This window comes from Zea mays, chromosome 7 (assembly GCF_902167145.1).
Source record: "Zea mays cultivar B73 chromosome 7, Zm-B73-REFERENCE-NAM-5.0, whole genome shotgun sequence".
NCBI classification, from domain to species: domain Eukaryota; kingdom Viridiplantae; phylum Streptophyta; class Magnoliopsida; order Poales; family Poaceae; genus Zea; species Zea mays.
In genome coordinates this window covers 4,338,452-4,352,767 of record NC_050102.1, presented here as the reverse complement: position 1 = coordinate 4,352,767, position 14,316 = coordinate 4,338,452, and the positions used below count along the sequence as shown (strand labels likewise).

At 48.0% G+C, this 14,316-nt stretch overlaps 1 protein-coding gene across 1 annotated transcript; it reads right to left on the bottom strand.

The window, feature by feature from the left end:
• Positions 1-8,793: 8,793 nt before the first annotated feature.
• Positions 8,794-13,497, bottom strand: LOC100279930 (uncharacterized). Its single transcript, NM_001152880.1, is given in 16 exon segments — positions 8,794-9,060; positions 9,396-9,433; positions 9,517-9,637; positions 9,740-9,809; positions 9,954-10,124; positions 10,207-10,381; positions 10,472-10,659; positions 10,746-10,889; positions 11,018-11,081; positions 11,161-11,253; positions 11,343-11,428; positions 11,744-11,884; positions 11,962-12,108; positions 12,274-12,361; positions 12,831-12,986; positions 13,260-13,497. Coding segments are annotated over 16 exon segments (1,860 nt in total). The 5' UTR covers positions 13,335-13,497; the 3' UTR covers positions 8,794-8,957.
• Between the last annotated feature and the right edge of the window lie 819 nt (positions 13,498-14,316).

The window sequence follows — 14,316 nt, the reverse complement described above, 5'->3', positions numbered from 1 at the left end:
AAGATGGGGTGAGTAGATCCGGGCCGTAGATCCTCAATCCGTGGGCGGTCATCGTGTACTGGTTGATGATAACCTAGATCTAATCGTGGCCCTTGATTCGCGATCTGGCGGCCAGAAACCGTGCATACCCCTTCGCGGTCACGCATTTGCATATGAGCCTCCATCGTTATTAAAAATAAACCCGCCGTCCAGTGTATTGTGCCCTGTGTCTTGGATAATTTACCCCGAGGTCCCTGCCTTTCTCAGTATTGTTGCGCCCAGACCAGAGAGAAGAAAAATCAGAGAAATTAATTTATAAAGGGATTTTTGGTATATAAATAAGTGCTAGAACTTTAATAAATCATAGGAAATTCATATAAGCTCCAAATTACCCCATTCCAGTTTCTAAAATTTTGTAATATTATTCTTTACCACTTAGAGTCTCTGTTTTGACATTAAAACAGTAAGAAAAATAATTTCTCACTTAATTCTATTTCAAGCACATAAAACCTTTGGAAATTTATAACTTAAAATCCATAACTCCAAAATTAATAATTCCAGTTCCTATGATCTTATCTTAATGTCTAGATTATTACTATATATTTTATTTACATGTTTGGTGTGATGTTAATTTTTGCTATACTATGTATGTATTGTTTTGATGCGAGTAGACGAGCAAGCTACTGAAGATCCTGAGGTTCAGCTGGTATAGACTGCTGAGCAGGAGCTCGTTGAAGGCAAGTTGTGCCCTTGATCACTTCTTTTACCCATCCATATTCTTATTAATCATAATGATCTGCATAGGTTAATTTTGATGGGACGCAATAGGTTACCCTAGATTTTGACTATCTTTATACCTTGTTTCACCACTGGGTTTACTACTAATTTTTTGGGTAGTACATGCTATTGATTTATGTGGCTTTGGGTATAAAGATATTCATAACTCATTGTTATACCTTTTATTATCTGTTTATTATTACTGTTCATTATAAGATCATTATGATAATGGGAACATGGAGAACCACCCGGGAAAACAGTGCTACCACAAGGGTATAATGGGACGCCCTTGGCTGATTAACTAGGATAGCTAGTGGATGACTACCTTACCCGAAAGGGGCAAGGGCAGTAGGGGAGTGGTCAGTGTAGGGAGGTCCTCGGGTTGATTTTGCTGCGATGGCGGTCAGGCGAGGGATTCCTGCACTGGAGCTTCCTATAAACTGTAGCGGGTTTTCTGAAGCTAGTGGAACTTTGTAAAGGCCTCGTAGTGGTACCCTGCCTCGCTTCGTAGGTAGAGGTGTATAGTCTGATCAGCTCCGTGGCAAATGGGTAACACGACTTGTGGGTAAAGATGTGCAACCTCTGCAGAGTGTAAAACTGGTATACTAGCCGTGCTCACGGTCATGAGCGGCTCGGACACTCACATGATTAATTTATGGAACTTAAACTTAATTTGTCATTTCATTGCATGTGGGATTATTTTATTATTACTTTTATTTATATTTACTATGGTTTGGTATTTATTTACACTTAGTAATTGCTAATAAAATTTTGACCAACTTATAAAAGCAATGCTCAGCTCCAGCCTTTATTTTATTGATCAGCCTTACACTTCATGAACTCCCACCTTTGGTGAGTTCATGCCACATTATTCCCCACAACTTGTTGAGCGATGAACATGTGTGAGCTCACTCTTGCTGTCTCACACCCCCCACAGGAGAAGAACAGGTGTAGAAGAGGAGCCGCCTAACTCTGAGGCTTTCGATTTGATCTAGGTGGCGTCTCCCAGTCAGCTTTCTGGCGCTAAGGATAGATTTTAGATCCTGCGATATTTATCTCTTATTTTGTAAGACTTCCGCTATGTAATAAAGTACTCTGATTATATTGTGACATTTATCTCTATACACTCTGTTATTATATATGTTGTCTTCTTTGGCGCATGTATGAGATGCACCCGACTTTGTCCCTTAAAGCCCGGGTGTGACAACGTCGAAGGCCCGCAGTTTGCGAAGACCGAGGATGACAGCTTGGTATTCTTCTATGTTATTTGTGCACTTGTCGGACTCTAGAGCGAAACTTAGGCGTGCAGCGTATCTGTATTTGGCTCCGACGGGTGATGTGATGATCGTTGTGGCGCCTGCCCCCGAGTGGCACCATGCGCCATCGCAGTGGATGGTCTAGACTGTTTCTGAGTGCTCTTGTTGTGGCCCCACGGGTCCTGTCCAGTCTATGATGAAGTCTGCCAGGACTTGCGACTTGATTGTTGTTCTGGGCTCGAAAATGATGTTGTACCTTGACAGTTCCGCTGCCTATTTTGCAATTTTGGTGGATGCCTCCGGGTTCCTGAATAGTTCTTCCAGACCCCTGTCCGAAGTGACTCGTACTTTGAATGCCTCGAAATAGTGTCGCAGCTTGCGCGAAGCCATGACCACTGCATATGAAATCTTCTCGAGCTCAGTCACGTTGCATTTGGAGATCATGAGGACTTCAGAGACGTAGTATACCGGGCACTGCTGATTTTTGCCATCCCTATCCTGTTCTTGGACTAGCGATGCGCTGACTACGCAGTGCGAGGCCGCGATGTTGAGAAGTAGGGGGAGCAAGGGTCTGGACTTGTCAAGGTTGCTAAGTCAGACAGATGTTGTTTGAGCAACTCGAAGGCCGCTGCCTGCTCTGGGCCCCACACGAAGTCTTTCGCGCCGCAATGTTTTGAGGAACGGCAGACTTCGTTCGGCGGACTTGGAAATGAATCTATTCAGGGCTGCTAGTCTTCCTGTTAGTCGCTGGACGTCTTTGGTAGATTGCGGTGGTGACATGTCCATGATTGCTTGGATTTTGGTTGGGTTGGCTTTGATCCCTCGCTGCGATACCAAGTAGCCAAGTATTTTTCCCTGACGTACCCAGAAGACACACTTCTCTAGGTTCAGCCGTAATCTTGTGTCGCGCATGTTGGCGAATGTCTCTGCGAGGTCGGTCAGGTCGTCCTCTTTGCTTTTACTTTCTAAGATAATGTCGTCCACATAGGTGAAGATGTTGTGGCCTACTTGGTTTTCGAGGACCTTTTTGGTGAGGCGAGAAAAAGTTGAGTTGGCATTCTTGAGTCCCTCAGGCATCCGTACAAAGCAGTACGTGTCGAAGGGTGTGATGAAGCTGGTACTGGCCTTGTCCTCCTCTTTCATGTAGATCTGGTGGTAGCCCAAGAAGCAATCTAGGAGGGACATGACTTCACAGCCTGCTGTGCTATCGGCAATTTTGTCGATTCGCGGTAGAGGGAAGTTGTCCTTGGGGCATGCCTTGTTGAGGCTCGTGAAGTCGATGCACATGCGCCATTTGCTGCTCTTCTTCTGTACCATTACAATGTTGGCGAGCCATGCCGGGTAAGCGATTGGTTTGATGAATCTGGCTTCCAATAGGCGATGCACTTCGACCTTGGCTGCCTCCATGTTTTCGTCAGACATTTTCCGCAGCCGTTGCTTTTTTGGGCGCACCGAGGGGTCGATGCCCAGACTGTGCTTGATGATGGAGCGGCTGACCCCGACAACATCGAGGGCGGACCAGGCGAAGACATCCTTGTTATAGGTGAGACAGGAAAGGAGCTTTTCCTCGTCTCGTGATGTCAGGTCTTCGCTGATTATGATTGTTTGCTTCGGGGTTGCTGAGACGAGGGGTACTGTCTTCGTCCCATCGTTACTTTGTAGCTACCCGCTGACTTTTTTGCCTTTGACTAGGCGCTGGCTCTCGATGCCTTCGCGCTCTGCTGTGAGGCATTGAACGTTGTGTTGCCCTAGAACGAAGTCTCTCTCAATGTTGCGCGTTGTGTGCTGGTCGTCGTAGACAGTGATCACGCCCTGTGGGCCTGAGATTTTCATGCAGAGATAGAGCCCATGAATGACCGCCTCAAATTTGTTGATCGAGCCACGCCCCGTTATGGCGTTGTACGGGTAGACCATGTCGACAATGTCGAATGTGACTTGCTCACTCCACGCATTGGGCGCTGCACCGAATGACAAAGGGAGCTCTATCTTGTCGACAGGGAATGTGCCCTTGCCGCCGAATCCGTAGAGAGGATTATCTGCGGGCTTGAGGAGGCTATGGTTGATTCCCATATGATCGAAGGCGTGCAGAAAAATGATGTCAGCTTGATTGTCGTTGTCGACCAACACTTTGTGCAGACGATCCCATCCTGCTACCATGTAGTTGATTACCATGGCGGCTGCATGTGGAGCGCTGCGCAAGTCGACATCCCTGGCGTCGAAGGTGAGCGGTACATGAGACCACTTCATTTGCACCACTGGGCCAGTGAGAGCGACGTGGTTCACACTTCGATAGTGGTCCTTTTTCTGTCGCTTGGTGTCGAAGTCCACGTTGGATCCCCTAGTGATCATGTGGATGACTCCGTGGTATGGTGGCTTGGTGAAGTCTTCTTGTTTGGGTGCTGGCGGTGGGGATTGTGACGTGGAGAATTTGGGTGTTGTGGAGGTGGTGGTGGTAGAACCTGCACCTCTTGATGGTGATGGTAAGCATGATTGGGCTGATGTTGGATTTGCTCGTTATGGTAGGGTTTTTGGTGGTGTTGTTGGGGGTGGTAAGTGTGCGCGACGACCCACTGGTTATCAGTTGGTTGGGCTCTGGGCATTCTGTCCTTGGTGGCCTTAGTATCCGGACAATCCCTTGTTGGATGTGTGCAGTCCTCGTCGTGAAACAAGCAATAGAATCGTCGCGGCTACTGGGTCCGTCCTTTGCCCCTTCCTCTTGCGTTGTTGTCGCGACCTTGAGGGGGGTATTCCTGACGGTGTGTGGGCTCTCCGGCTGGGTGCTGATTGGCTATGGTGTGCACCTGTTGCTGGTTGCGATTGTCCCTGCCGGAGTCTGACTGCACCGGCCTAACCCAAGTTCTGCTGGACTATGGAGGGTCCTTGGGCTTCCTCTGAGATTCAACTTTGCGCTGATGGAGCTCCTCAGACCTGGCATACTTCTCGAATAGTTGGTAGAGCTCCTGTAGGTGCTTGGGCGGATCCCTGATACAATGACAGTACAGGACACCGGCCCGAAGACCGCTGATGGCGTAATGGATTGCTATGTGATCGTCAAGTGATGGCAGTTGCGATTTAAGCGTCAGGAATTTTCTGTAGTATTCGCGAAGGGTTTCATTTTCTTGCTGCTTGCAGAGGGATAACTCGGCCAGTGCATCTGTGTCGGGCCGGTATCCTTGGAAATTGAGCAGGAACTTGTCGCGAAGTCCCTTCCAGGACTCGATTGACAGTGGCGGTAGCCTGGTATACCAAGTTAAGGTCGGGCCTTCGAGTGCGATGATGAAGGACTTGGCCATAGTGGTGTCGTCCCCTCCGGATGATGCAACGGCGACTTGGTAGCTAATGATGTACTAAGCCGGGTTGGTGCTGTCGTTGTATTTGGGATAAGTACCGGCCCTAAAATTGGTAGGCCAGGGTGATGCTTGGAGCTGCGGAGCCAGAGGACTTCGCTCGTTGAGATAGTTGATTCCCTAGAAAGCGGCAGCGGGGGGATGGGGCCGCGCTGCGGGTGGAATGGGTCTCCGGCCTGTGTGTTTTGCTGGAAAGCCACTGGCGGTGCGAGGGGGCCGCGTTGCAGGTTGTATGGGCCTTCGCCTTGCATGAGTGCGATCTCTTGTTCTAGCTCTCGAGCTCTCTGCTCCTCATCTAGTATCATCTGTCGCACTTTGGCTTGCATAGTGACTCGTTGATGCTTGGCTTCAAGTATTTCTTTTTGCTTCTGCAGGTGGTTGTTTTTATGCGCACGCAGCTTTAGCTGGTCTTTGGCCAAGATGCCTATGACATCTCCATCCTCTATGGTGTCTTCCCCTTCTGGGGGAGCGAAGCCTGGTGGTGGTGTTTGCGGTGCGCCCTCAAAACTGCAAGTGTGCACAGTGCCATCGGGGGTGTGGTTATCCTGGCGCTGTCTCTTGTTGTTGACAGCGTCATCTTCGAAGGCCTCGTGGGGGTGTTTTCCGCGAGGGCTTTGCCTTTCTTCTCCGCTAGGAGTGCTGCCTTCGTCGCGTCTTCGATGGATGCGGCGACCTTTGAGGTTGCTCTCTTGGGAGCCATCGCGGGTTGTTTTTTCGTCGCACGAACGGTGGGCGCCAAATGTTGGAACCTGCCTCTCTGGACAGCTAGATCCAATGGGAAATGAGAAGGATTTGTAGTACAAACACGGGGTGTCAAAGCCACAATAATTTTCTCCCCGCGCTTTGGCACAGTACGGGGGTATTTATAGGTAATCGAGGGACTGCCCGACCCTGTCAAGGACATTTAGACCCTCAATTACCTAGTTTATTCCCAGAATATTCCCTCGAGGGGAGGTTACAACGAGTCATTACGACGTACTTTATTACAGACACGGCCCAACCCACACTGCCCACGCGTCGTTCGGACACGAGGCCCTGCTACATGGGCCGAATTGCACACGGGCCCCTTCTTGCTCTGAGGGGGACGAGGCCTTATGGTCTTCGTGGGGCCTTCGTCTTGGCTTGCCGGAGCGAAGGGGGTCGAATAGGCCTCCGTATGGACGGTGTCCTCGGTCTGTCTGGCAGGGCCTGCGGGAGCGGTCTTTGTCCGTGTAGACGCGGGTACATGTCGTCGAGCGAAGAGTGGCGTGTTCGCCTTCGCCCCAACACCGGCCAAGGGTGACCATCCATTGGGTCCCCAAGACTAGATCATATCCCGCGAGCGACATGACGAAGAGGTCGATGACGAATGTCTCACCCTTGATGATGACCGGGGCGCGGCGAATGACGCCCGGGCAAGTGACGCGCTCGTCGTTGGCCACGGTGGCCGTGAGGCGCGGCCGCGGCTGGATTGGTAGGCCGGTGCGGCGGGCAGCATCCTCGGTGATGAAATTATGTGTGGAGCCGGTGTCTAGGAGCGTGACGAGGGTGGTAGCGCCCAGGGAGGCCTGCACCTGCATGGAATCACAGATGGGCATACCGGCCACTGCCCTGAGTGAGAAGACAAGGCGCCTTCCTGTTGATCGTCCCCCGCTGGTTCCTCGTCGGCGGCTGCGATTTCGACGTCGTTGAGGTAGAAGATGCGGCGACAGACACGATTGTGTCCGTGGGAGTACGGCTCATTGCAGTTGAAGCAGAGGTCGAGGCGGCACCGTTCCGCCTGTTCCTCCGGGGACAGTCGCTTCAAAGGCGGGACATCCTGTCGCGGCTGGGCCGCGCCCGCTGGTGGTGCAGGAGGGGCGAGCAGCGACTGCCTAGACGCCGACACAGGGAGCAGGGCACGAGGGGCTCCCCGGGGGCCGGTGGAGGTAGCCGCGCCGACTCCATCTGCTCGACCTGACGGGCGAGACTCATGGCCCCGGCGAGCGTCACCGGATTGTGGATGCGGATAGCATGGCTCAACGGTGGAAGAAGGCCCTCGGTGTAGAGTTGGACGTGTTGGCTCTCGTCGAGCCGACCCGCGCGTGGCAGCAGAGCCTGAAACCTGTTGGAGTATTCCTCCACGGTCCCGGTGCGACGACACTCCGACAACTCGAAGAGGGGCGTCGAGCGGAGAGGTGGCACGAAACGAAGGTTGAGGAGGTCCTTGAATCGTCCCCATGGCGGCGTTCCCTCGTCTTCCTGCAACTGGATGTACCACAGTTGCACGACGTCCTCCAGATTGTAGGAGGTCATCCACACGCGCTCCTGCGGCATGGTGCACTGTTGGTGAAAATAGGATTTGTATTTGTTGAGGAAGAGCATTGGATCGGTCTTGCCATCGAAGCGGGAAAAGTCGAGCTTCTGGAATCTTGGGGCCCGATCGAATTCACGAGGAGGCTCCTCGCGCCCACCGCCGCCGTCGTCCGACGGCGATGACGACTTGTCCATCATGGTGGCCATGTCGACCTTCACGGAAGACAACTCAGTCTGGAACGACTTCATCAGCTCCATGAGGTCCTTGATGGTGGGTTCAGCCATGGCGATGGACGTGGAAGGGGATGGTGGAGGGCTGGAGCGGGTGGGAGAGGATCTACCCGATACCAGGTTGTCAAGCGCCTCAACGCTCAACATCGCCGAACCGTGGCTACGTAATTCGTAGTCGTGCTCCAGGCCTTCACCGTGAGAAGATCTCACCGGCGGCTTGAGAGAGTTTAAGGGAGAGGAGCAACTTTAGAATAATTGATCTTGCTTATCCCTCGAAGTCTGATTACATGACATATATATAGCCAATGGTCCGGCTTGCAAAAGGAAACTCCAATCTCTCCTCTAAAGGAAACTCCAATCTCTCCTCTAATTAAGGCATGCAAAAGGAAACTCCAATCTCTTCTATAATTAAGACATGCAAAAGGAAACTAGATCCTAACTTTCCAAAACTTAGCCACTGACGGTAGCACCTGCCTTGGCCACGAGCTTCGCAGCCCTCCTGGCATCACGACGACGCTTATAGGTGCGACCGTACATGATAAAAGTTTGACAAATTAGGCATATGTTTGGTTTATAGCCACAATTGTAGCAACATTTTTTCTGCTACATAAGTCCCACTAGTCAATGACTTATAAAAGTGTGACAGATTCGCTTAAGCATCACCTCCCAATTTAAGCATCACCTCCCAATTGTGGTACATAATTTGAACGCCTAACCAACATAATTTGAACGCCTAACCTTAAGTGGCAGAAAAAGTGACAATTTTTGGCACCATAAGTATATAACCAATCAGGCCAGTAATCTGTCAACCAACGTCGCACCAATGCACCGTGAATCAGGCAACGTTCATGAATCATGCGAGCTCAAAACAGCAGGTACAGCATCAACAAGTAACAAACCCATGCAAAATTTCATGTACACAAACGTCTGTCAGGCATTAGCATGTGTTCCTTTTATTTCTAGCAAATCAGACAAAATACAGAACCACAGAAAAAGGGGGGTCACGAGTTCAGATCATGTTCTCAGCCAGGAACGCCCATCTGCTTTATTAACACCTTACACGGAATTCCCGAGGGTGTGAGGCTCGAATCGATCAATAGACACGGGCTTTCGGCGGGAAGGACTCTACTTCATCGTCTAATGTGTTCATGTGCACTGGCCTGTATGCCAATCGAACCTTCTCGTTTTCCCAGTACCTGTGTGTACAAGTAACATCGGTGAATCTGGATAGCTCTACTGAAAGGGAAGTATTTTTCAGACCATGCATTTGATTTCTGCCACCAAATATGTAAGTTGTCGATTATCTACATGAGCTTTTTATGACCTGCTGATGCATGCCATTCGTTACTAGTGGTTCACAGGTACTCCTACATTTTATAGTTCGCTCAAACACAAATTACACAATCTATGGTTTTGTGCCTACGGATTGGCTTCTGTGACACTGGCAAGCATGTCAAACAGTGCAATAAACTAACAGCAGAAAAATTATTTGATATTGTTTCTGGTAGCTTAGTGAACAGAAGATAATTACCCCAGTGAGTGCTTCATCCACTTCTCGTCATCTCTTGTCTGTAATCAAGTACTAGAAGTTATTGCTTATAACATAGAAGTGCGTCATCAAAGTGTATAGAGTCAAAAGAATAGCTTCAAACCGTGAAATCCTCACGAGCATGAGCTCCTCTGCTTTCCTTCCGAGCCTCTGCCGAATACATGGTTATGCATGCATTTATCAAAAGATTTTCCAGCTCAAGGGTCTCTATCAGGTCAGAGTTCCTGTCGAAACAAATTACAAAATTATGGAGGAAGAGAAATGGATCATAAATGCAATAGTGAAAATCAAATGAAATGGACGCTTCCTTATGAGATAAAACATACCAAATGAGACTCTGGTCACTGAGCTTCACATCATGGAAACTTTCCCATGTTTTGCTAATCAGCTCACAACCTAATAGTCATGACGTCAGTGAGAACACATTGTGAATAAAATTCCCAAAAGAAGTGTGCACTTATGTATACAATTTTTCGTCATACAAGCTTCAGATGCGCATAATAGTAGTAAAAGGAACTACACAAAGAGCATGAACGATACCTTCTTCAAGTGTTTCTTGTGTACGGAATACAGCAGCATTATTTTGCATAACACGCTGCATGTTGAGACGGATCTTGGAAGTTGGCAATGACCCATTCGCATTCCTCAGCTTGTCCAACCAGGCTATGGTCTTTTCTCCAGCATCTTTTTCCAGAGGTTTCTGCTTCTCACCTGTAACAGGGTGCAAAATGGATATTAGGAGCGTAGGAAGAACCAAAGGAAACAAACAACCAAGTAAAGATAAGGAACCTGCCTGGTTTAGAAATATCTGCTACCCTGTTTGCACAAGCTCTGCCAAAAACAACTATGTCAAGAAGCGAATTTGCGCCTAGCCTATTCGCACCATGAACAGATGCACAGGCTGCTTCACCAGCAGCCATTAGACCAGGAACAACAGCATCTGGATTATCACCCTTGATATCCACTACCTGTTATGCAGAATAGCATTTTCTTTTATAATATCATACCAGCAGGTTTTGACCCATACTAATCATGTCTACAACATGCTCAATACAAACCTCCCCATGGTAGTTTGTTGGAATACCGCCCATATTGTAGTGCACAGTAGGCAAAACTGGAATGGGCTCCTTGGTGACATCAACACCAGCAAAAATAGCAGCAGTTTCAGAAATACCAGGAAGCCTTTCCTTGAGAACCTCAGGTGGCAGATGGTTCAGATGCAAATAAATGTGATCCTTCAATGGCCCTGTAGTGATCGGTTCAAAGATAAGTTACAAGCAGAGGAAGGAAAAAATCAGGCACCTAAAACAAATCTAGTGCTGCAACACATACCTACACCACGTCCTTCTCTAATTTCCATTGTCATTGATCTTGAAACAACATCACGAGAAGCAAGATCTTTTGCAGTAGGAGCATATCGTTCCATGAACCGTTCACCTTCACTATTTCTAAGGATACCACCTTCACCACGGGAACCTGGTGACACAATGACAACAGGACACATACATTCTCAGTAAAGAAAACCTTCACTATTATAGGACTAACTGTTCACAAACAAATGAATTGCCTAAGCTAAGAACAAGAAAGGAAGGGTTGAATACAACCTTCAGTAATCAGGCATCCAGCACCATAAATGCCTGTAGGATGGAATTGTACAAACTCAAGATCCTGCAGTTGTAGGTAAGCATGATGAGGACAAGAACATGGACCAAAAACTAGTAATGAAACCCTGGATGAAAAGACTGGCCTGGAGAGGTAAACCAGCACGTGCAACCATAGCATTGCCATCTCCAGTACAAGTGTGTGCTGAGGTTGCTGAGAAATATGCCCTGCCATAACCCTGTGTTCATAAAGCAAAAGAGAATTTGTCACCAAAGTTGGTGCAAACAAAAGAAAAAATCAGTACGCCAAAATCGAAAGGCTCCTTACTCCTGTGGCTAGAATTGTATTAGAAGCACGGAAACGGTGAAGAGTTCCATCCTCCATGTTTAAGGCAATGATTCCCTGACATTTTCCTGGAATATTGTTGCTAGTTAATTAATATATAAACTTTAACCATAGTTGAAAGTTGCAATGGGCTTCATATATCATCCAATCAAAACAACAGCAGCATGAATTGCATTGTGAACAAAAGTGCAATTACATAGGAACACATAAGCAAGCCAAGGTTCATGGAAAGGCATAGCAATTGAAACAGGCCACCATAGCAATAATGGGCTAAGGAGCACACATGCCAGGAAATTCAAAAATAAAACAACTAACAGTAACAGGAGCTTCAAGGCATGGTCCTCTGATTCACCTTTTATATCTTGCAATGCAAAATATCTTACCTTCATTGTCCATGAGAAGGTCCAAAGCAAAGTATTCCACAAAAAATTGAGTGTTGTGCTTCATTGCTTGACCATATAGTGTGTGCAGCATAGCATGTCCTGTTCTGTCAGCAGCGCAGGCACAACGGTAGGCTTGTCCACCTGATGAGAGCACACAGTTAGAGCAGGCAGAATACAATAAGTAAAAGGGTGCTTTTCAGAACAAGTTACAGACTGACCTTTGCCAAAATCTAAGCTCTGCCCTCCAAAGGCACGTTGGTATATCTTTCCCTCTTCAGTTCTTGAAAATGGTAGTCCATAGTTCTCAAGCTCTATAACAGCTTTTGGTGCCTCTCTGCACATATACTGAATAGAATCCTGGTCACCTGGAAATGGATGAGGATGTCAAAACATAAGACAATTCGATCGACATTTGCTTGAAGATTTCCATGTTCTTATTAAGGAGGATATATTGCGAGCCAAATATGCCAGTTCCTTTCCACTAAAATATAAAACTAGATGCGGGGTAAAATCATGATGAAGTAGCTCACCCAGCCAATCGCTTCCCTTAACAGTGTCATACATATGCCACCTCCAGTCATCTTCACTCATGTTTCCAAGTGCAGCATTTATGCCTCCCTGCATAACATGTTCTTGCATGTTAGAGCACAACTGGATCACACAAACTAGCAGTGCATGGTACTAAAGAAAAAATATACCATGCATCAATGCTGAAGAACTTTTGTGCAACCTTAGACCTATTTAAACAAATTAAAATGCTGTTGCTCGTTTATCAATGTGAACTAGGGTTATACAAAAGTATGAAACGAAGGAAAAATCCTAACTAGAAATAACTGGCACAACAATGGACTGGAGTACAAAAGTAATTCGATGGCAAACCATACATACATTAGTCATGCGTCAACAGTCAGTGGGAAACTGGAACTAATTTTGATTAAAATATACAGCAGTTTTTTTGCATTATGTTCTGCACTCGTAACTGCATGGCAGCTGTAAAACCCCCCAACGAATTCCTTTTTTTCACACACACACAAAAAAACATCAGCTAGAGTAGCAGGAAACGTTATGCCGCAGGGCGTAGTCTCACCTGAGCCGCGACGGTGTGCGAGCGCGTGGGGAAGAGCTTGGTGATGCACGCGGTGTTGAAGCCGTGCTCGGAGAGGCCGATCGCCGCCCGGAGCCCCGCGCCGCCGGCCCCCACCACCACCGCGTCGTAGGTGTGGTCGACCACCGTGTAGGACGACTGCAGGCGGGCAAATCACATGAGCAAATGGGATCAGTCCCCACATTATCGGAAAAAGTAAACGTTCACATCGCATCACACTGCGGACCAAGCTGCTCTGAAAACAGGCAAGTTTCCTATAATCCTATCCCAAATAACCTTACCCATCCATCTGAACAGCGGCGAACCGCCGGTTCCACGATCAACGAACACAAAAAAAAAATATAGGGCCAGGATTTCCGAAACGAAGAAGGAAACGGATCGATCGAGCGCAGTGAGGCGGATCAGGCGTACCGACGCCGTGGAGAGGAGCCTGGAGGCGGAGGCCTTGGCCCTGGAGAGGCCTCGCGAGACGCAGCTGCGCCACATCGCGCCCCGGATCTCGCAGGGGAGGGGGGTTGCGGGCGGTACGGGGAGACGAGCGGTGGTGGGAGACTGGAGAGGAGAGCGGCGGTGGAGACGAAACAACGCCGACGGGCAGGCGGGCGGGCGGGCGGGCGGAGGAGGTCGTTTTGTTTATTCTCGGGCAAAGTAGGGCTTTTCATGGGACCATTTTGCCCTTCGGATTTTGAAGATTCTTGCGCCACTGCTCTTTCCTTTTTTCTTTTGTTGTTGATTGATGATTTCTTCGTTTCTTGTTTTGTTTGCATTAGTTTCGTTTTTATGATGATGATGATGATGATTTTTAACTTTGCTGTGACGTCAGGTTTTACAAGCTTTTGACAATTTTTTTTCCTGCACACATTTGGTTGGCCATCAAGCCACATCTTGTTCGCAGATGACTTGTCCAGTTGATGGAACAATAATTTTATCTTGAGGGGAAAAGGTAGATAAAGTAGAAATTTTATCCTTCCCTGATGTGTATGCATTAATTCACGGTGGGTGGGTGGCTTGGGTTTCTTGGTTCGTTCCTTGTCGTGAGGGAACTCTTCTTTTGATGAGTGGAGAGTGGAACGGCCACGAACGAGAGATGATACGCGGCACAAACATCCCCTACGTGCCATTGCTCCTTTGCTGACGCACCAGCGTTGTGGCAGCGTGACCCCATCCGTTATCGATGTCCGATTAGACCAGTTTGAGCTAATTTTGAATAATTAAGAGGATTCTAGTCACTCTAATCTACTCCGGTTTTATGACTCTCAAACTAATACTCAGAGACTTTGTCATGTCTTTCTATTCTTAGGGCCTCAGCTAGACAGTTCACTGCATCAAACAACTTTGAGCGGCCAACCTAAATTTCAGCACCCAAAATAATCGAGTTTATTTTCGACCCTAACGTATAGATCGTCGGAAAATTAGTTAATTTTTCTAGCGGGCGAAAATAAATCAATTAATTTCGGTGGCTGGTATG